General features: G+C 49.5%; 1 protein-coding gene across 2 annotated transcripts; it reads right to left on the bottom strand.

Moving 5' to 3' along the window:
* Positions 1-3,161: 3,161 nt before the first annotated feature.
* On the bottom strand, positions 3,162-22,669 carry LOC119979573 (complement C1q subcomponent subunit A-like). 2 transcript variants are annotated; one of them, XM_038822008.1, is made up of 4 exons: positions 22,496-22,585; positions 22,060-22,101; positions 12,106-12,270; positions 3,162-6,129 (listed from the first exon to the last, which is right to left on the bottom strand). In XM_038822008.1, exons 3-4 carry the CDS (start codon positions 12,263-12,265, stop codon positions 5,540-5,542), a joined length of 750 nt encoding a protein of 249 aa, XP_038677936.1. In that variant the 5' UTR covers positions 12,266-12,270; positions 22,060-22,101; positions 22,496-22,585; the 3' UTR covers positions 3,162-5,539. The 2 variants fall into 2 exon arrangements, with proteins under 2 accessions (XP_038677936.1, XP_038677935.1); XM_038822007.1 differs by lacking the exon at positions 22,060-22,101 and having other exon boundaries at positions 22,496-22,669.
* Between the last annotated feature and the right edge of the window lie 670 nt (positions 22,670-23,339).

The following is a 23,339-nucleotide window of genomic DNA, read 5'->3' on the forward strand; positions in this document are numbered from 1 at the left end:
ATGACCTTTCGATTCATGAGGTGATTTCCAGAAACCAGTTATGTTGCCAGCCCACGGACTGACTGTATCAGATAAGTGTTCATCATTTTCTTCCTTGTGTTAGTTTCAGAGTTGCTAACTCTGTCACAGACATTGCAGGCGTGATTTACCAGCCTCATCGCTACGACATGGTGTGGCTACAAGACCACTGAAGCTCGTGAGAGGCGTCTCACGAGATTCGCAATGCTCAAGACTGGGCGAGATCCAGATCAACATAGTTAAATGAGTCATTAGGCTAATTTAAATATCCATATGGATTCTCCCGGTCCCCAGGAACAGACGGCTTCCCCAGAGAGATCGCGACTGGGCACTGTTTAGTTCCGGACCACACAAATGTGGACTAAGTTTAACGGCACTTCGGGAGGGGGGTGGGGGTACACGCAGGCCTTTGGAGACCCCTGGGTGGTTGAAGATAGGGCAAGGTGGCACCCTGGATCTCGGTCTGGCACCTGCGAACCATGGCACTACCATTCTGTCACTTTGGCATTGCCAGGGTCCTTGGGTAGCACTAGGGACTTTCTCAGGCTGGCAGTGCTGGTATGCCCGGGTGCCAGGGTGTTATTGCTAAGGGTCAGGGCCTGAAAGGTGAATAAGGGGAGTATAAAGGGTGGAGGTCCTGAAAGGCGAGGTCAGGTCCAAAGGGGGAGGTGGATAGGACTGAAAGGCGGGACCGTCAGCGACCCCATAGTGGGTGTCCTCAATTAGGGGGGGCTGTAGGGTATGCCCATGTGTATGTGGGGGTAACATTGCCAATAGTTAGGGGGACCTTCAAACTCACTTAGAGATTGGGATACTCTTTCAAAATGGTGATCCGTTCCCTGAGCAGCCATCACACCGGCGAGTTCAGCTCCCCAATGATAAAAAACGTTTTGTGAGCTGGGCCTGGGAGAAGCTCCCCAAGGCCCCAAAAAAGGTTTGTGCGTAGCAATGTGGATCTCACCCAAAAGCTGGCGGGAAACTCCCCACCAAGATCACCCAAAATGACACTGAACTACTTTGGTTGAATTTCGCCCTGTATTTTCCAACTTGCAGACTGTGAGGGTGCGATCCTCCAGCCACGCTGTACCGGAACCTCCCAAATTGCATCCAGGCTTCGGGGGGGGAGGGGGGGGGGGGGCGGAGGTCAGGGATTCTTTTGCAGGTCTCAGAGATCGGGGTGCCATTTAAAAATGGCATCCTGATCCCTCACTATAACGGGGAGTTCCAGCGAGCGGAGCTCCCCATTGCAAAAATATGGAGTTATATGTGGCCTTGGCAACATGAGTTGTGTTGAATAGCCATGGGCTGGATTCTCCTGTCGCCGACACCCAAATCGCATTCGGTGATCAGCCGGAGAATACAAGTTTCCGACCAAATCGAGGGTGGCGCTGCTCTTGCGATGCTCCGCCCCCTCCAAAGCGGCGTAGTCTAGGAGTACGCCGCGCCACGTATTGACGGCCTCAAGACATTGCCTGAGGCCTGTCCCCCGATGCTCCACCCCTGACCAGCCAAGTTCCCGACGGCGTGGGTCTCTCATGGACTCAGTCCAGCGCCGCCGCAGTCGGGGGAGGGCCGATCCCCGCGGGCGGGGGGGGGGGGGGGGGGGGGACCGCATTAGGGGCTGGGTGGGGCACTGTGGGGGGGTGGTCTGTGGTGCTCGAGCCAGCCAATGTTGGGACACTATTTCACGGGCCTCCGCCATGTAGCAGGCCACCGCCGTGCGCATGAGGGGTCACGGACCCGGAATTCACTGGGGGGTATCGGCAGCTCGAGCCGGTTGCTCTACGCTACCGGCATGCTAGCCTCCGGCTATATGGGGAATCGGTGGCCGTGTAACCATATTGTTTCTGCCATAAACGCCACCATTACCACGCCGACATGAGGATATAGCCTCTGAATCGGAAAATCCAGCCCCATGTGTTATACCCGCCTCCATGGGCACTTTGTTCCCACTTTTGGAAAGATCGCACCCACGTCCTATTGAAACATCTTATTTAATGGAATGAAATTAGCAGTATTGGAATTTTTTCCAGAGATTACTAGGCTGCATTGTTACTTTCGGGGTGATTCTCTCTCAGTTTCCAAATCAATCATGGATGTTCAAATATTCATCCTGTAATACATGAAGCACTCAGGGCAGCTAAGGAAGCTGGAAATATCCCTGTGTGTGAAGGTGGTAAACATGAGAATAAATTCTATAAGCCTCTCACCCAACCCCCCTTCCCCGCCCTCCTAACAGCATTCTGACTCCAAATAAACCCCATCCAGAACTTTCCAGAGTTCTTTCCATTATCAAGATGCAAATACCTTCACTCTGAATACCAAAACAGCATTCTATGCATATTCCTGGATCTGCATATTTCCGTGTCTGCATATTTCTGGTTCTGGATGTTTCTGTTTCTGTATAACCCTGGGTCTGCATATTCAGGGGTTTGCATATTCCTGGGTCTGCATATTCCTGGTTCTGCATATTTCAGAGTCTGCATATTCCTGGTTCTGCATATTTCTGTGTCTGCATATCCCTGGGTCTGCATATTGCTATTTCTGTATGACCCTGGTTGGCATATTCCTGGGTCGGCATATTCCTATTTCTGCATAACCCTGGTCTACATACTTCTGCATCTGAATTGTTTTTGTTTCTGTCAAACCCTGGTTCTGCATATTCCTGGGTCTGCGTAGTTTTGGTTCTGCATTTTCCTGGGCCTGCATATTTCTGGGCCAGCATATTCCTGGGTCTGCACATTCCTGGCTTTATGGGCTGGATTCTTCCACCCCGCCCGCAGGAAGATCTCGACAGGTGAGGTCCGGAAATGGAAAAGTCCATTGACCTCGGGTGAAATTCTCCGGCAACCAGGCAGGCGCAGCTGGAGAGTTCCGACCTACATATTTTGGGGTCTGTATATTCCTGGGTCTGCATATTCCTATTGCTGTCTAACCCTGTGTTGTTTCTCCAGGGTCTGCAAAAATAATAAATGATTTTTATCTGGGTGGAGATTAAATCTGACCTTATTGTTTCTGGCTGAATTAGTCCCTGTACTGTTAATCCTTATTGCTTGCAGCAGTGCTATATGTTTGACATTTTAATGTAAAGACATAAAGCGAGGATTTGTGTTTGGTCCTTGTGATGGAAGGAGATCTCTGGCTGCTATTTGATGGGGCAATGCCCATTTATTTCAATGGCTTTCTGCTTCCATTAAAGTTGTGAATAAAACATGTTATACAAACATAGCACAATGTTCCGAACGGAAATTTCCAAACACAAGAGGTTCGGGTGTTTGTTTTCTAAACAGTGAAGGGTTAGTCCAGCAATTTAGCATTTTGGAGAATGATCAGGAAATGTTAGTGAATGGTTATATCAGTCGATTTACAGCAAGTATCATAAACACAGATTGCTCATGGAAAATTCAAACATACAGAACACGGAATTGTTACAGAACAGGAAGAGGCAATTTGGCCCATCGTATCTGCACATACTACAATTTTTGATTCTGGCTCTGCAACCTCTTTGAAACATTGATCTAGAAATTTACAGCTTGGGGGATAGAGTGAAATCAAAGTGTGTTTCTTTACATTGATGATTCTGTTTTCTGAAACACTTGCATACTAAAATATGTTTTTTTATTTATTAGACAGTTGAGACCACAGTGAGGAGAGTTCACCAGCGTTTTGACCTGTGTGTAAATTGGTGTTCAATAAAGAGATAGGATAAACAATGTGAATGATGTTTTGTGAATTACTAAGTAATGTTTCCCTGAAGGAAGAGGGGGAAGGAAGGAGAAGAATATTGTTAATGGGGGAGAGGGGAATGGAGTCTCAGTGACTGGGGCAGAGAATGGGGTCTGTGTGACTGGGGCAGAGGAGAATGGGGTCTGTGTGACTGGGGCAGAGAATGGGGTCTCAGTGACTGGGGCAGAGGACAATGGGGTCTCTGTGACTGGAGAGAGGGGAACAAAGGGTTGGATTCTCCGGTCGCCGAAATCGCGTTTGGCAGTCGACCGGAGAAACACAGTTCCGACCAAATCGAAGATGGCGCCGTTTCTGCAATGACCCGCCCCCTCCAAAGTGGCGTACTCTCCCTCTGCAATGTATCAATGGTCTCAGGATATTGCCTGAGGCCCACCCCCCCGATACTCCACCCCAACCGGCCGAGTTCCCGACGGCGTTGGTCGCGTGTGGTCCATTCCGTCGGGAACTAGGCGTGGCGGCTGCGGACTCAGTCAAGCGCTGCCACAGTCGGGGAAGGCCAATCCACAGGCAGGAGGGACTTTATCAGGGGCTGGGGGCACTGTTGGGGGGTGGTCAGGGGCGCACAAGCCGACCAAAGGGGGGGCACTATTTTGTGGGCCGACTCCATGAGAGGCCACCGCCATGTAGCACGGCGCAGCCACTGCAGTCCACCGCCATGCGCATGCGTGGCCACGGACCCGGCAATTCTCCGGGCTATATCGGCAGCTAGACCCAGGTGCTCTACGCTGCCGGCATGCTAGCCCCCAGCCAAACGGAGGATCAGTGGTAATTTTACAGCATTTTTTCTGTCGTAAAACACCACCATCATAACCTCAGAATCAGAGAATCCAGCCCAGAATCTCTGTGACTGGCGGAGAGGGAAACAGGGTCTCTATGACTGGGAGGAGAGAGGAACGGTGTCTCGGTGAGAGAGTGGAACAGAGTCTCGGAGGGAGAGGGGGATGGGGCCCCAAGGGGAGGGGGACCAGAGCATCAGTGAATTGAAGGTGATGGTGAGGATAACTACCTATAGGTCATTGTGAGTAACAAGGTAACAATCCATAATAACAGCAGTGATTAGCAATGAATATACAGAACAAGCTGGAAATTCCAAAGATGGCACTTCTGATGCAGCAGTAATCCCTCAGAACTACACTGAAGATTCAGACTATACAAAGGCCAAATCTGTGGCATGGGACTGGAAGCTGCAATTTGGTGACACAGACGCGAGCGTTCTATCATATTCGCCAGGCTGGCACTCGCTCACTGGCTGGTATATGAGCTTTTTGAGCGAATGTCATTGTTTGCTGAATAAAATAAGTACATCCAGGTTCTTCACTGCATTCTCCTTCATTTCTCCCAAAATAGTCCTGCTAACGAGATGAAAAAGACCTAGGTCAGGTAACTGGGAGATTAGAGTTGGCCCAATGATTAGATATCAGCTGTGAGATTGAAGCAAGCAGCAAGTTTGTACTGGGGTGTGTCAATACCCAGTGCCAATGTGTAACTGGCGATCAATAGGCTGGAATTAAAGGACTTTGGGAAATAATGGAGAAGAAAGTGTGGGAAAGGATGGATATTCGAGGGAGAGAGGGATTGAGGGGGATCAACCTGATGGATAATGTTTTTGTTTTTAACTAGTCTGACGCTTTCTCATGTTTTTATTTTCACGGACAACGTGAAAACCAAAAGATTAGAGAGGAGGAAGGGGCAGGGTGGTAATTACTGGTGAATGAACACATCCCCTCTAACTGGATCATATAAACTGAAGGTTCTTGGATCTCTGATCAGAACATTATTCAGCGGGAAACAGAAGGAACCCAGAAAAGACACTGTTGAGGTCATCTGAGCCAAAAACCATGCTGTGTCCCTGTGTGGTTTGAAGCCATACCGCATCATTTTTACCCAGCTTCAGTACTGTCCCACCTGAATTCATCTGATATTTTTGCCATGAATGTTTGCTACCTAGAGTGTCACAGAATCCAGCTACTTTCTTGTTGTTTTTCATTATGTTTATACATAGTTTCCCTTCTGACACCATGTTGTATGTAAAGTAATACCAACCAGCTTTGCAAGCGACAAATTTTCCATTTGAAACATGAAAGCAATCTCCTTCATTGGTGATAGCCTTGTCAAACCTCACTGGGCTTCCAGGGATAGGGTCATTACTGGTGACTTTGACAACAGAGAAAGCTGGTCTGTCCGTTCCCTGGAGACCACCCCCTTGCCCTGAATGGCCCTTTTGTCCTATTGGTCCAGGTAGCCCATCTTGACCTCTTGGCCCTGTTGGACCAATATATCCTCTGGGCCCAGGTTTCCCCGACTGTCCTGGATTCCCTCGCTGTCCTTTTATTCCTGTGTCTTCAAAGGTACCAGTGTGCACGCCTGTGAAGAAGAAGGAGAGATGAGTGAGAATGACTCAGAAATGCCTCTGTTCATTATTTTCTCCCATTAATCTCCCATACATTCTGAATGGCATATATCAGTATTTAGACGGTTCCTGACAGCGGACTATTTAGTAAGAAATGCAGGTTTATTTGAGAGTTAATGGGAGTGGGGGGCAGCGAGGGGTGAGTAGGGAATGGGCCTTGGGGTTGGGGTGACTGTAGTGTCCAGGCACCGACCACCAATGCTGGAGACTGCAAGGTAGCCATCTTGCTGTGCACTCCACTGATCGCCCACCGTGGCCCCTGGTTGTGCAGAGTGATACAGTCAATATTGGTACCCCACTCCACCACCCCCACATTCCACCCCTGCACCCCAGCCCCTGCACCCCAGCTCCCACTCTCCTCCCCACTACTCCATGCCACACCCTCCACCCCACCAACTCTCCTCCACCCCCAGGGCAACGTTCACATAGCCCCTGCAGGAGCGAACCTGATGGGGGCCATGGAGCATACCGCCTGCATAGATAGGGCCAGCCACCGGTATCCCTGGCAGCAGGGACGGGTGGCAGGGTCCCAGGCCCCTGCAGTGCCGTGCACCGATGGGCCACTGGTGCAAAGGGCAGAGTGCCAGCGGAATGGCCGGGATCGGTGTGGGAATGGGGGCGGAGGGGAGGATGGCAGTGTAGTGGTTAGCACAATTGATTCACAGCTCCAGGGTCCCAGGTTCAATTCCGGCTTGGGTCACTGTCTGTGCGGAGTCTGCACGTTCTTCCCATGTCTGCGTGGGATTCCACCGGGTGCTCCGGTTTCCTCCCACAGTCCAAAGATGTACAGGTTAGGTGGATTGGCATTCCAAGAGACGGTGCAGACTTGATGGGCCGAATGACCTCCTTCTGCACTGTAAATTCTATGATTTTACCCCCTGCAGACATTGGACTTCAGAATTCAAGCAGCAATGGTGGCCTTCATCCTAGTCGCCACAGCCCTGGGGGATGCACTGAGTCTGTACGAGCTGGAGCTGCTCGAGGAGGCAGAAGCTGCAGCAGCAGAGCCTGCCCCAGAGGAACATGAGGCAGCCGCTGAGCATAGGGAGCCGGCCGCCCAACAGGTCGAGGTGGAGGAGTTGGGAAGGAGGCACCGCATGAAGCCCTGTGTGTATTGACAGCAGCTGTCATTCGAGGACCTGCCGGATAGAGGATTCTGTTGAAGACTGAGCAGGGGACAGAGCGACATATCTGCCAGATCATGGCGCACCTGCTACCTCTAAGGTATTTTAGAGGACACCCGCACCTGGTGACCATCAAGGTGACAATCGTCCTGAACATTTACACCATGGGTCTTTCCAGGCGTGGGGACATGCCCGGAATCTCACAGACTTCGGTGCATAGGTGCATCCACACCATCGCGGAGGCCCTATATGACCAGTCGGCACAATATATAAATTGCAATGTGGACCGAGCCCACCAGAATGTCCGGGCAGCGAGGTTCGGTGTCATCGTTGGGATGCTCTTGGTTCACAGCATGATTGATGTTGCCCTATGAGCACCGGCCCATGACAGACTGGTCTTCACAAACCAAAAGGGATTCCACTCAACAAACATGCAGCAGTGGGTGACCATGAGATGTACATCATGCATGCCTGCGCCCGATACCCGGGCAGTGTGCAAGACAGATTCATCCTGGCACACAAGACAGTTCCTGATCTCTTTGAGGCATCCCCACTGGCTGGATGGTTGGCTCTGGGCAACGGGGTTATCTGCTCCAGCCGTGGATGATGATGCCTATCCGGAGGCCACAGACCAACACAGACACCCGCTACAATAATGCCCATGCAGGATGATCGACCGATACTTCGGCACCCTGAAGATGTGTTTCTGGTGTCTGGACGCTCTGGAAGCTTGGGAGAGTTTCCCACATTGTGGTGGCCTGCTGCATTGTGCACCTAAAGGGCGACATGCTGGAGGAGGAGGAATGTCAGGCCTCATCTGATGAGGAGGATGCAGGGCAGGATGAGGATGGGCAGGACATGGGGCCTGGGCAGGCTTGGGAGGTCGCAGAATGTGTGCGCTAGGGCCAACGTGCATGGGACACTCTGATCGCCTCCTGGTTTACCGACTAGGAGGACTGGCCAGGGGCATGGACAACCTATCCCACCCCCATATCCCAACAGCCCCTGCCCCAGCCGAATGGTGGTGTGGGGGTGGTGTGTGGGTGGGTTGGACGGGTGGTGGTGGGTGTGCAGTTGGGGGTGGTAACATACATGCCATGGGAAACCGCAACTCAGCAGGGTCTCTCTTGCTCATCCAATACCGACCTCCGCCTCAGTGACTGCCCTCTCCCCGGGCCCACCAATCAGTTTCAGTGCCCGCTGCTCAGCTGCGGTGAGGTGCCACAGATCCACTTTTCTCCCTGCCATGGAGGTTGTGGGCTGACGTCTCCTCGGGGGAGGGGGTGGGGATGTAGAATACGCACAGTGTTAGACAGTCGGACACAGGGGGTGGGCAGCTGGTGGTCTTCGTTGCCATGGTGGCTGGTATGCGTGCTGGCAGATGGTGCAGGGTTGGGGTTTGGATGCCCTCCGAGTAGGCGGGTAGGAGGTTACTAAGGTGAGGATCGGGGGTTTGGTGCCAGGGGCACAATGCTGCCTACTCACCCTGGCCGTCCTGAGGCGGTTGTGCAGTTTTTTACGGCACTGCTGGCCGGTCCTGGCTGTGTTGACCATGGTGCCACCTGTGCCCAGATGCGGTGCATGGCGGCGGGTGGCAACCACCTCCCCACCCCAGGGTACAGGGTGACCAGCCTCTCTTGCACTGAGTCCAGTAGGGTCTCCAGTTCCACATTGGTGAAGCGTGGTGCCGCTTTGCTTACTGCCATCTCGTTGGCTGGGATGGTGTGCGCGGGGAGTGGGCTGTGTATAAGTGGCTGCAGCATGTCAGCCTCTCAGGTATCAATCCCGACTCCAGCGAATCAGACACCATTTTTCATTGGAATCAAGTGGCGCACATTAACGGTTGATGAATTGCTCTGGGAAAGGCTCCAATTTTGCTGTCGTAGAAGTCTACAGATTTAGTGCCGATGTCAACACTTAGTTCCTAAAACAGAGAATTCCCCCGGTCGTGTTTGGAATCAGGAATTATTTACTTTCAGCAAAATAGAGACTTGGAGTGTGGAAGAGCCTGCTTCAGAAGGAATAGTGTTGGATATTTGTCTGGGGGCATCTGACCATGACATTATCAGTACGCACAACCACCGCACAGTCCTTGTGAAGATGAAGTCTTGGCTTCACATTGAGGATACTCTCCATCGTGTTGTGTGGCACTACTACTGTGTGGAATGAGATAGATTTCGAACAAATAGAGCGAAGGCCACCAGCTTCGAATGGGCAGCACGGTAGCACAAGTGATTAGCACTGAGGCTTCACAGCGCCAGGATACCAGGTTCGATTCCCTGCTGGGTCACTGTCTGTGCGGAGTCTGCATGTTTTCCCCGTGTGTGCGTGGGTTTCCTCCGGGTGCTCCGGTTTCCTCCTACAGTCCAAAGATGTGAAGGTTAGGTGGATTGGCCATGATAAATTGCCCTTAGTGACCAAAAAGGTTAGATGGGGTTATTGGTTTATGGGGATAGGGTGGAATGAGGACTTAAATGGGTCGGTGCAGACTTGATGGGCCGAATAGCCTCCTTTTGCACTGTATGTTCTATATTCTATGTTCTAACAGCTCACTCTGGGCATCCATGAGGCACTGTGGACCATCAGTAGCAGCAGAATTGTACTCAACCACAATCTGCAAACTCATGGCCTGGCATTTCCCCCATCCTACCATTACTTCTAAGCCAGTATATCAACCCTGGTTTTGCAGTCCTGCCACATCCAGCCATGAACGGTGGTGGACTATTAAACAACTCATTGGAGGAGGGGGCTTCACAAATATCCCCATCCTCAATCATGGAGGAACCTAACATGTCTGAGTCAAGAGACACGGCTGAAGCGTTCACAATACTCTTCAGCAAGAAATGCTGAGTGGATGATCCATCTCAGTCTCTGCCAGTAATCCCCAGCATCACAGATGTCAGTCTTCAGCCAATACGATTCACTCCACACGATATCAAGAAACAGCTGAGGGACTGGATACTGCATAGGCTATGGGCCCTGACAATATTCTGGCAATGGTACTGAAGACTTGTGCTCTAGAACATGCCGCACCTCTAAACAAGCTGTTCCAGTACAGGTACAACACTGGCATCCACCCGGAGATCTGGAAAATTGCCCATGTGTGTCCTGTTTCACAAGAAACAGGACAAACCCAACCAATCCAATTACCAACCTATCAGTCTACTCTCCATCATCAGCAAAGTGATAGAAGGAGTCATCAACAGTGCTATCACGCATTTACTCAACAATAACCTGCTCACAGACTCTCAGTTTGGGTTCCGCCAGGGTCACTCAACTCCTGATCTCATTCCAGCTTTGATTCAAACATGGACAAAAGAGCTGAATCCTAGAGGTGAGGTGAGAGTGACTGCCCTTGACATCAAGGCAGCATTTGACCGTGTATGGCATCAAAGAACTGGAGTCAATGGGAATCAGTGGGGAAAGTCTCTGCTGGTTGGAGTCACACCTGGCACAAAGGAAGATGATTGTGGTGGTTGGAGATCAATCATCTCAGCTCCAGGGCAGCACTGCAGGGGTTCCTCAGGATAGTGTCTTAGGCCCAACCATCTTAAGCTGCTTCATCAATGACCTCCCTTCCATCATAAGGTCAGAAGTGGGGATGTTCGCAGATGACTGCACAATGTTCAGCACCATTTGCGACTCCTCAGATAATGAAGCAGTCCATGTGCAAATGCAGCAAGACCTGGACACTATCCAGGCTTGGGCTGACAAGTAGTAAGTTACATTTGTGCCACACAAGTGCCAGGCAAAGACCATCACATACTAGAGAGGATCGAACCACTGCCTTTGACTTTCAAAGGCATTACCTTCACTGAATCCCCCACAACAAAAGCTTGGGGGGGTTACCATTGATCAGAAACAAAATTGGACTAGCCATATTAATACTGTGGCTACCAGAGCAGGTCAAAAGCGAGGAGTCCTATGGCGAGTACCTCACCTCCTCACCCCCAAAGCCTTTCCACCACCTACAAGGTACAAATCAGGAGTGGAATACACCCCACTTGCGTGGATGAGTGCAGCTCCAACAGCACTCAAGGAGTTCGACACCATCCAGGACAAAGCAGCCCGCTTGATTGCTCCCCCTTCCACAAACATTCAATCCCTTCACCACCGACGAACAGTGACAGCCGTGTGTCCCATCTACAAGATGTACTGCAGAAACTCGCCAAGGTTCTTTAGACAGCAGCTTCCAAACCCATGACCACTACCCTTTAGAAGGGCAGGTCACCACCTGGAGGTTCTCCTCCAAATCACTCACCGTCCTGACTTGGAAATACATCGGCCTTTCCTTCAATGCCACTGGGTCAAATCCTTGGGACTCCCTCCCTGATGGCACAGTGGGTGTACCTACAACTCAGAGACTGCAGCGGTTCAAGAAGGCAACTCACCACCACCTTCTAAAGGACAACCAGGGTGGGCAATAAATGCTGGCCTAAATGGCGACGGCCACATTCCTTAAATTAATTTTTAAAAACTGTCTGTGACATTCGCCATGATTTTATTGAATGCTGGGGCAGGGTCATGGCGTTGAGCGGCCGTCTCTTGCTCCTGGTCTTTTTGCCTTCAGCTCTTGGAAGGGCTCCTGTTGAAGAGACGTCACGTTCCCTCCTACCCCATTGTGGAGCCAATGCAAGTTCAGACAATACATTCCACATTTCCTCAGCTAGGCAATGTTACGTCATTTATGTTCATGGACCTGGATTTATATTTTTTCCCTCATCCGGTTCTATTCATTAAATCTTTTATTAATTTATCAGGGCCGTGCACTTAGAGGTCCGTGATAACCAAACTACTATGTATTACCTTGGTCGCCTGTGTCACCATTCTCTCCATGCCTCCCATCTCTTCCTGGTGCTCCTGGTGCACCAGGCAATCCGTCCTGGCCATTTGGTGCTCGACATACACTTGTACCTGCAGCAGCCCGTGTTATCAGAACAAACAGCACCAGCCCCACACGCATCATTGTGTCTGTACAGAACAAGTAGGCATGAACAGTAACGTGACACTGCCAAGTGTTAATATTCATCATTCTTCACAGAGCTATAAACAGACAGTGCACCCATATTGACTGCTTCACCTGATTATGCATCGTATTGCAGCAGAAGAAGTGCTTCCTGAAATAAATCAGCAGCCTAGCACGAGAGGCTGAGAATTCCCATCCGGAAATTGCATGCAACTCTGCCGGAGTCATGGGGGCAAAGCTCTGAATTTGGCACAGGTCTTAGGTCCAGCAGATTTCTATCCAATTAAAAGTTAAGCAGGAGTTCATATCTGGGGTGGCACTTCTTCAAACCCCATAATCCCAGCAGGAATTCTCGGGGGTGGCTAGATGGAGGGGATGGTTCTGAATTATCCTGGGAATCACAATGGATACCTTCCTGATATAGCCAATGGGTCCAACGTCTGTGGAGTAGAGAAACAACTGATGCCAGGACTTACGGCTCTAACCATTGGGACTGAACCTTGCAGTGGGGAAGCTTTGAAATTATCAGCCGCTATTTAATAAATGCAAAATACTGCAGATGCTGAAAATTTGAAATAGAAATGGAAAATGCTGGATAAACTCAGCAGGTCTGACAGCATCTATGGAGAGAGAAACAGTGAATGTTTCGAGTCTGAACAATCCTTCTTGTCATGTGAGAGTATCTTTAAGAAAGGGTGTTTATAAAAATATCTGTTGTGAATGTCACTTTAAGAAATGATTGCCTGCTCAAGTGACTGCAGTGATGTCAGAGTGTGTGTGGAGCTGAGCTCTGGCCTCCGCTTTTTAGTTTCGCTTTGAGGAAAAGCTTGGGTGTGTCTGTGTTTTTCAGTTTTGTTTTAGTGTTGGAGCTACAAGGGTTTGTTTTGTCTTATGGATATTAAAAGGAAAGTTTAAGGATTACTTACAGTGTTGTATTGACATGTGAGAGTGCCTTTAAGAAATGGATATTTAAGCAATGTACCTCTAAGAATGCAGTGATGTCAGAGTGTGGGTGGAGCTGTGCTTTTAGTTCAGCCATTTTGAAGTTTTTAGTTTCAGTTTTGAGAGAGCAGCTGAAAAGTGCCTGGCTGGTTTGCTGAGAGCTGCAGGAAGGAAAAGAGCTGGTCTGGTGATTTCTGCAAATCTGAAGGCTGTAAATATATTGAATGTAACCTGTTGAGCTCCTATTTTTGAAGGGTTGAAGTCTTTTGGAGGTTTAAAAGAACACTTTGCAGGATTGGATAGTGTTGTATTATTTTTCTGGTTATCTTTGAAGCAAGGGGTGTTAAGAGATCCAATGTTTATTTTAAAAGGTTAAGTTGAGTTCATGGAATAAACATTGTTTTGTTTCAAAAACCATGTGGCCATAATAGTAATACCACACCTAGGGAACAAGCCGTGTGCTTCAAGAGCAACAATACATTAAAGCCGGGGGGGGGGGGGGGGGGGGGAATTGGTTGGACTCCATGATACATTTTGGGATTCTGAAAACACCTCTCCCATAACAGTATTCTTTGGGGGTTATATTTGAATTGATGGTTGCTAAGATGTTCAGTGTATGTTTTAAAAAGGTGAACTGAGTTCATAGAATCAACATTCTTTTACTTTAAAAATACTTTTAGAGTTCTGCTGCACCATACATGTAGAGTGGGCCATGTGCTCCCCATACTACAATCCAGGACCCTCAATCCTCAACTCAGAGTGACAAGGGAACTGGTCTGAGGCTGTGTTGAGACAGCGGAGTAAGTATGGACACCCACCCATCAATGATCCCACTCCTGAGATTTAGGACAGGGCCATCCACGCTGGGCAGAAGCAGAGGTCTGTAGCAGGCAATGCAACAACAACCTTTAGAAATTTCTCTCTGATGCCCCTAGCAACTTTAGCTCAATCATTGAATCAATTTACTAATGAACAGGATAATACACTTGTCCAATTCACTGGAGAGAATCTCCTGCCAGTTGGGTGATGAAGCCATATCATGTCTCTCGGATTATCAATCATCCAAAATTAACCCCTTCATGAAAGAAAATCTGGGGGTTTAGCTCATAATATAGCGGGGAACTTACATCCGGTATGCACAGCTAACGACTTGTAAAAATGTGAATCATTCTAAGTGTTCTTTCAATAGTTTCCTGTTAATGTTCCTGATGTCTCACTGCACGTATTCCTGTAATATTCTATATTTTTTTCTGTATCTGACTACATGAGCAAAACCTATGGCCCAAGTGTTCGCCTGAGCTTTCTCTGTCTTAGGGATAATGAGCTAGGGGGCAGCTGCAGTAAAACAACCAACAAGGATATTTATAGAAATTATTTTGCTATGATTATATAATTTAACATGAAGCCAATTTATAAATCATTCAGCCGTGCACCATTTTTCTGCTCCTTAAAATTTCAGAACTTGCCCAAGTCCAACCAATGAAATGACCAAACCCATTGAAAAACAGAATCCACAATTTGATTGTCATTTTCAGCACTCCGGAAATCCCCAAATAAATAATCAAGAAAGTTTATATGAGGTGTGATTCAGCAGGACAAAAAGAGACCAGTTTGGGCGGGATTAATGGGGTGTTTCTTGCCGCCTGCAGCAGCCCGTCGAGACCGCAGTTACATCATTTCCTGCACCGACGAGCTGGGCTCGCCAGTTCTGGAAGAGCATTCGCCGATCAGGTCGGCATTTTTAAAGGCCACCCTGATCTTTCATCCCGCTCCCCCACCCCCTCAGTAATCTACCCTAGAACCGCAGCCCCCACCACTACGCCAAACTTTACTCTTACAGGGTCCTTGAGTCCCACTCTCATCCCACTTCAACTGGGCAAGACATCCTGGCATGGTAACCTGGCATCCGGGCACCTTGATACTGCCAACCTGGTACCTTGGCAGTGCCCTGCCAGTGACACCTGGACACACTGGCAATGCCGGGGTGACAGTGCCACAGTGCCCAGGTGGCAGTGCCAACGTGCCAGGGTGACAGTGCCAATGTGCCCAGGTGTCAGCGGAAGTGTAAGGTTAACACCCTACTCAGAGCCCCACCACCCGGTTCTAATGGCCTGGGAAACCTCCCCAGGTGCCATTACGCCGTGTCCACATTTGTTTGGACCGGTGCTGAACGGCACCCTGGTGAGGGTTCCAAGGCGCCGGAAGAATCCAGCGCAGACATATTTAAATGAGCCTAGTGGCTCACTTAAATATTCGTGACCTCACAAGAAATTCTGTTCAAGGCCTCTCGCAAAATTCAATGGCCTCGTCATGTCAACTGCAACGAGGACGGTAAATCATGTCCATAGTGTCTGTTTCATTTCCTTTTGCTAATTTGTTCCTGAAGTTATTGAAGAAATTAAGAACTGAGCCAGTTTTGGACATGGCTGTAGATAAGCCACGGGACAAACTTTAGTACAACTTTATTCCTTCATAATCAACTCCTATCACAGCACCATTTCAACCATAGAGAACGCAGAGACAGTGCAAAAAAAGAAAAGACAGAACTTGAATGTTAAATAGTGTATCGAATGATTATAGAGCACATTCCATCTGCAACAACCTGGTCTGCTCTTCAATCAACCCCAATAACCCCTCCATTTCCTACAACACCTTTACATGAAGGACAACAATTCTAATCCTCGGCCCCACTCCCACTCTGACCTCTTTGTCCATGGCCTTCTATACCAATCCTCTGCCTCCAGCACTATTCTCAGCCCCACTCTCACATTTACATCCCTATCCTCAGCCTCCTACACTAGTCCTTTGCCTCCAGCACTATTCTCAGCTCCACTCCCACTCTTTCCTCCCTGTCATCAGCCTCCTACACCAGTCCTCTGCCTCCAGTACTATTCTCAGACCCACTCCCCCTCTGACCTCCATGTCCTCAGCCTCCTACACTGTTCCTCAGACTTAGGCACTATTCTCAGCCCCAGTCCCACTCCCGAGGACTCTGCAGGCCGCCCATGGGGCCAGGTCCTGCCGGTAAGGACCTGTTGTGATTTACACCAGCGGGGCATGCCGAAAACGGCAGCCACTCGGCCCATCGTGGGCCGGATAATCGCCAGGAGGGCCGATGCTAGTGGCCGCTGACCGGCGCGACGCGCTTCCCACCAAAGCCCCGGCGCTGGAGTATTCGACAGCTGATGGGGACGGGATTCGCCCCCTGGCGATTCTCTGACCCGGCGGGGGGTCAGAGAATCCCGGCCAAAATCTTTGCCCTGACTTCCTCAGACTGCAGCTGTTGGTAATGGTTCTAGCTAATTTAAACCTCTGCTAGACATATTTTTAAAAATTTTACTTGACCCATTGCCACCTTATTTTATCCCATCAGCGAAAACAACGACATGGGTGCAAAAGTCTCTCGAGAATCGGATATGATATTCCCGCCGGCAAGGTCTTGTTTCCCAATTTTCCATGCCTGTCGCCAGTGACTTAACGATGTTTACACCGACAAAGGGTGAGAAGCTCATTTTCATAAATTTACATACATTTTAATCTCATTACCGAGCCGACATGCCACATGACCTCCCCACCACTCACCCCCAGCCCCGCCACTGAGGATTCAGAGCTCGCTTAGTGTGGTTGTACAACAGGTTTGGAAAAACAGGAATCAGGTGAGTGGATTTCCTCCGGGGGGAAAGGTAAGTATAGACCATGGGGGGAGAGGTAAATGCCTGCTCCTGGCACAGTTTTGCAGTGCCAGGTTAGTAGGGCCAGGCCGGATCTCCTGGAGACCCCCAACGGGGGCAGGGTTCCGGGTTTTGTTTGTTGAGGGGGGAGGCCCAATGCTGATGCTTGTGGTGGGGGGGGGAGCCCCTGATGCTGTGAGGGAGGGGTGTGTCCCCATGTTAGCGTGGGAGGGAGGGGGGGGGGACTGGGGTGGGCTTATTTTCTGGGCTGATTGGAACATCAGTCTTATAGGGTGCCCGGATCTCTGTTGAGCCGGCCTCGTTGGCTATATGAGGTCCCGCACCGCCATAGCAATGACATAAAACACACTCTCTGAAATTGTTTTCAGTGAGGCTCAAAATCTGGTCTAAACACTGGGCTGTGCAGCTGAAGAGCTACTCACTGGGTTTCAGTCAGAGCCTGACACTAGAAAAGTGGTAAAATTCCACCCTCTGAGCTTGTTGATAACCTCTAAAAATTTCCAGTTCTGATCATCGCCCTGAAACACTGGGGTGATTTTGAGCCCGCATTAGCCGTCAATGAGAACAGCGACGCGGGCAGTGAATTCGGCGAGAATTGGAAAACACAATTCTCTCCGGCAAGATTGCGATTTCTGATTTTCTAGGGCCCTTGTCAGCAGGGTGATGACATTGCCACCGTGGAAGGCCAGGAGTATAATACATTATAATTCTGTTAATGAGCTTCCCCTCCAGGACTAACCCACTCACTGAATATTCATCGGTCACCAGCTTAACGTAAGGTCAGTGTGGTTTCCAACAGCTCTACAAAAACAAGAACCTAGCAACCTCACCTCTGAAGGGGATATGGAGGTGAACGCTTAGGTCATCATCATTCACCATAAGTTCAACGGAGTAGAATCGCTGGCGAGGATGCAGTGGACACAGATGGGATCACCTCGGGCCCGGGGGTGGGGGCTTGGGGTTAGGTACAGCCATTTTGGGGTCTGAGGGTCAGGGCACAGTCAGGAATCTGCATTGTTCACTATGATATTCTCTTCCTTTCTGTTTATGATTCTGGAGAATTGTGGGGCCAGTCGAGCTGCCAATTCTTTTGATTGCGATTGACCAGTTGCAGCAGCATTCACATGCCACTGCATGTGGCTAGGACCAGCACCCTGCAGAGGAGGGGGAGGGTGTGCTCTTCCCGAAGCAGGTTCACAGATGACAGAGTCTCAGAAAAGACACCATCGGCCATGGGTATTCTGGCATTGAACTTCCTGCCTCCTGGTGTCAGGGGTCCAGTTCCAGAGAAGATTGCGGCTGTCCCAGGGGATGATGGACCACCTGTGCCAGGTGATGCAAGAGTTGGCATCACATGGACTGGGAGGTCACCCATTGCCTGTGGTCTTGAATGTCCGTGACACTCTGAACTTCTATGCCAGCGCCTCATTTCAGGGCTGCACAGGTAATGTCTGCAGGATCTCGCAGTCAGAGGATCCATATGTACATCAATTTGGATCGCGGCCAGTTAAACCAAGATGCCAAGGCCATGGGCTTTGACGCATAGCAGGCCTGACCCAGATGTAAGTTGTCATCGACTGCACCCACGTGGCCCTGTGGTCTTCATGGCAGCATGGGGCACCATCTGAACCACAAGGGATATCGCTCCTTCAATGTCCAGCTCATCTGTGACCTCGCGACACGCACCGTACAGGTGTGTACCCATTTCTCAGGGAGCATCCATGACAATTACATCTTGGGAGGCTCACAGATCCCATCCGTCTTTGAGGAAGAACAGTTGCTAGAGGAATGGCTCCTCAGGGTCAAAGGGTATCCACTCCGGAGGTGGTTGATGATGCCAGTGCGAAGGCCACACATCCCGCTGAAACTCGCTACAGTGAGACTGATATGTCAATGTATTGGTTGAACAAGCGACTGGACTGCTCCAGTTGGAAGGAGCCCTGCAGTACAGCCCCCAGAGAGCCTGCATCATAGTGGCCTGCTGCACTCTGCACAACTTGGCACTGCAGAGGGGAGATCAGCTGAAGCAGGAGGAGGTGGCGAAACGCCACATTTCCTCAAATGAGGCAGATGTCAAGAAGGGCAGCGAGGGATAACCTTTGAAGAGGAAGGACCTTGGGCAATGGCCAGGGTCCGAATGGGGAGCAGGGCTAAGGACATCCTCATTGATTCTTGGTTTGGGCTAGGACGTAAAGGCCTCTCTCACCAGGGGTCTGCCATCCCTTCACTTCAGTGGTGCCTGCAGGATGTCATGGTGATGGTCGCATCGTTTGTGGGCAGGGCACTAGAATGATTGGCCAGACACTGCAGGAGAATGATGATGACTTGCAGTGAGGACAAGTGATGCTCCTCTCAATCTCGGTGATATGTTTAACCTCTGCCTGACAGAGAGCTGATCATGTCCTGCCAATGAACGGGATTATAATGGGGCCAAAGATACTGGATGACAAATCTCAGCTGCTACAGCCTCCTCCAAGGCAAAGGATCCTGGCGTTGCTCTCCATTACATACGAGGTGGACAGACACTCAACACGTTTTCAGCCCTTGGCATCCTCTCCACTAGAGAAGTCTGGCAGACATGAGAGGCTTGAGTGTTGATGTTGGGGAGGAGGAGGGGAGGGGGGGTTAGCCTTCCATGGATGAGGGTGCTGTGGGAAGGGAGAACTGGGCTGGGATGGGAGAATGACTGAAAAAATAAAGTTAACTCATGGTGAGACTTGCACTATAGTTGGATGTGTTGAAGATTCTCACTTTTGTCTGGTGCCCGCAGCTCGCCCTCTACACAGGGGCAGTCCTGCTCCTCACCTGCCACTCAAGGGGTCTCTCCCCATAGGATGGTAGGCATCTCAGTGCAGGCATGACTGTGGCAGCCTGTGCCCACTCACGCCGGTTGTGCTTGAGTTTATACTGAAAAGAGGCAGATGGGGAGAGTGTTGGCAGAAGTCCTGCCGGGTCGGGTTGGTGATGAAGGCTGGCATGTTGTGTGGGACATGAGTGGGAGTGGAGACGTGAGGAAAAAATTGTCTCCTGTGGGGAGTGTGGGAGGGTGGCGGTGAGAGCGGAGGGGTGGTGCCATGACAAGTTGGAAATCCATGAGGTAGCTGGGAGAGAGATCTCTGTGGAGTTGTGAAGGGTGTGGAACATTGATTATTTAGATTATGTATGCAGTCACCCAGCAAATACGTTTAGGGCAGCACGGTAGCATAGTGGATAGCACAGTTGCTTCACAGCTCCAGGGTCCCAGGTTCTATTCCCAGCTTGGGTCACTGTCTGTGTGGAGTCTGCACATTATCCCTGTGTGTGCGTTGGGGTTTCCTCCGGGTTCTGCAGTTTCGTCCCACAGTCCAAAGATGTGTAGGTTAGGTGGATTGGCCATGCTAAATTGCCCTTAGTGTCCAAAGAAAAGGTAAATTGTGGTTACTGGGTTAAGGGGATGGGGTGGAGGAAATGTGTGCTTCAGTGGAGTGCTCTTTCCATGGGCTGGTGCAGACCCGATGGGCCGAATGGCCTCCTTCTGCACTGTAAATTCTATGAAAATTTTATGACATATGTTTCCTGAATAAAATAACATTGTTATTAAATTCTTACCTTGTGGAATTGGAGATTCTTCGTTTTTTACTGATTTATTTTTCTTCAAGATTCCGCCATGAGATGTTGCATGTCCCTTATTGCCTTTGAGAAGGTGGTTGTGAACCTGCTTCCTGAACTGCTACAGTCCATATGGTTAATGTCAACCCTTAATATTGCTTAGTAGGATTTCCAGGATTTTGATCCAGTCACAATTAAGGAATGGCAAAGAAAGGCAAAGCCATGATGATTTGCGACTTGGAGAGGAACACGCAGGTGGTGATGCTCCTATTTTGTTGTCATGTGCTTTTTAGGTGACAGTGATTTGGGAAGGAATTTTGGGGATTTCTTCAGTGCACCTTGTTTACAGTGCGCATTGCTGCCACTGTTAACTGGAGGTGGAGCGAATTAATGTTTTAGGTAGTGGATGGGTTGTTGATCAAGGCCATTGCTCTGTCCTGGATATTGTCGAGCATCTTGGTTGTTGTTGGAGCTGCACTCATCCAAGTAATGGAGAGTATTCCATCACACTCCTGACTTGTAGTGGTGGACAGGTTTTGGGGAGTCAGGAAGCAAACCTCTAACAATAGAATTCCCAGTGTCCAGAAACTATAGCATTTACATGACTGGTCCAATTGAGTTTCTGGCCAATAGTGAACACCAGGATGTAGATGATGGGGATTCAGAGATGATAACGCCATTGAATATGTCGAGAAGATTATTATATTTTCTCTTGGTGGAAATAGTCATTGTATGGCACTTAATTGTTTGGCATGGATGTTACTTGCCACTTGTCAGCCTAAGCCTGGATATTGTCCAGATCTTGCTGCATATGGACACAAATTGCTTCCTTTCCCGAGGAAATGTGAATGAAACTGAACACTGCAGTCATTAACGAATATTTTTTTTTAAAGTATTCTTGGGATGTGGGCATTGCTGTTGCCCATCCCTAATTGGCCTTGAACTGAGTGGCTTGCTGGGCCACTCCAATAGGGGTTGTTAAGAGCCAATCACATTGCTGTGTGGTCTGGAGTCACATGTAGGCCAGACCAGGTAAGGACGGCAGATTTCCTTCCCTGAAGGACATTAGTGAACCAGATGGGGTTTTATGACAATCAGCAATGATTTCATAGTCATCATTGGACTTTTAAGTACAGATTTTTATTGAAATGAAATTTCACCATCTGCCATGACGGGATTCGAAACCCAGGTCCCCAGAGCATTACCCTGGGTCTCTGGATTACTAATCCAGTGACAATACCACTATGCCACCACCTCACCAACATCCCTACTTCTGACCTACCGACGGTGAAGGTTTACATCTGTAGAGTTAATTTGGCTTGAGTAGTTGTGGGAGATATGCAATGTTGCATCTCCTGTTACATGCCCACCCAATATTTATCTCCATTGAATGTCACATTGGGCAGGTAACCTGTGGCCACACAACCTCACCCTGTGCTATGCTGCGACCAAAGACAAACTTCTATCCACAAATATTTTATTTACACAGAGAATCCAATCACTTTATTCTGACTGCTCTTCCAGCCTTTGCACATATTCCAACAGTTTAAAGTAAGGGGTTAAATTACTCACAAGATTACTTTCACTGACTGGCTCCGGGAGTGCTTCAGAAAACTGGAGTTGTTTCCAAGCATGAGTAAAAAGATAGCATGACCTTAAATTATTAATGGTTACTTCATTAATAGTGTTTATATACAAATTGAATGAAATTGGTTTCATCCTATATCGACTTATCACTTCTTAATAATATAATTTTGGCAGGTAAGCAAAGGGCTATGAGGAATAGAGAGCAGTACAAGTTACAGCAGAATGAGGTTGAGTGAAATCCATTGAAACGTTTGGTTATCTGCTACATTTTGAAAGTGGCTGGCTGAGGCTGAATCAATTAAAACACAGCAAAAGATCCCCGGAACGTAGGGAGACATGACTTAAGAATGTTTCTGCACACAGATCTGCACTTTCTAAACATATTAAATAGAATGGACATTGTTTCGAAAGTATAACTTACCTTAGAAAGTAGTCCTCACAGTAAAGGAACAGTCTGTTTCACAGAACAAACTGTTCACTTCTGGGAATGTGTCTCCACAAGGGAGAGGAGGAGGGAACTTTTCCTTTGGCTGTGTAACTTTGTCCAGATTACCAATCGGAGCTGAGCCAGGATCGAGTGGTTCTCTGGCTGCCAAGTCTGCTGCCAGGATGTTAGTTAAATTCATGATTTTTAGCCTTTTCCTGCGGGAAAATAATAAAATGTTGGAACGAATGCTTCTCCTGGAATTAAGGGACAAATCAAATTCTTTATATGTAATTTAAATATGATAAATAAATCCAAACAGAGCCTCTGAAAAGAAGATGATTCAAAGTTTCTTTTCTTGACCTTCCTCAGTGTGGAATACTGGGCGGGATTCTCCCAGCCCAAGCCGGAAAATCGCCAGGACGGGGACAAATCGCGCGGCGCTAGTCTGCCGATTCTCCAGAGAGCGGACAATCGGCACCATTGATGATGGCGCGGTCGGCGCAGTGCCGGTTGGAGGCCGCTCTACGCGGCCCCCCGCCGATTCTCCGCCCAGGATGGGCCGGGCGGCCGTGCAGAAAACCCGAGTCCCGCCGGCGCCGTCCACGTGTGGCCTTACCCGGCGGGACCTCGATGTGCGTGCATCCGAGGGCGGCCTGGTGGGAGGGGAGGGAGTTCGGACCCCGGGGGAGGCCTCCGCTGTGGTGTGACCCATGATCAGGGCCTACTGATCGGTGGGCCGGCCTCTCGGTCTGGGGGCATCTTTTGTTCCACGCCAGCTCCTATAGCTCTACGCTATGATGCGTCGGGGCCGGCGCAGAGAAGGGATCCACTGCGCATG

The sequence above is a fragment of the Scyliorhinus canicula genome, chromosome 16 (genome assembly GCF_902713615.1).
Source record: "Scyliorhinus canicula chromosome 16, sScyCan1.1, whole genome shotgun sequence".
Classification (NCBI taxonomy): domain Eukaryota; kingdom Metazoa; phylum Chordata; class Chondrichthyes; order Carcharhiniformes; family Scyliorhinidae; genus Scyliorhinus; species Scyliorhinus canicula.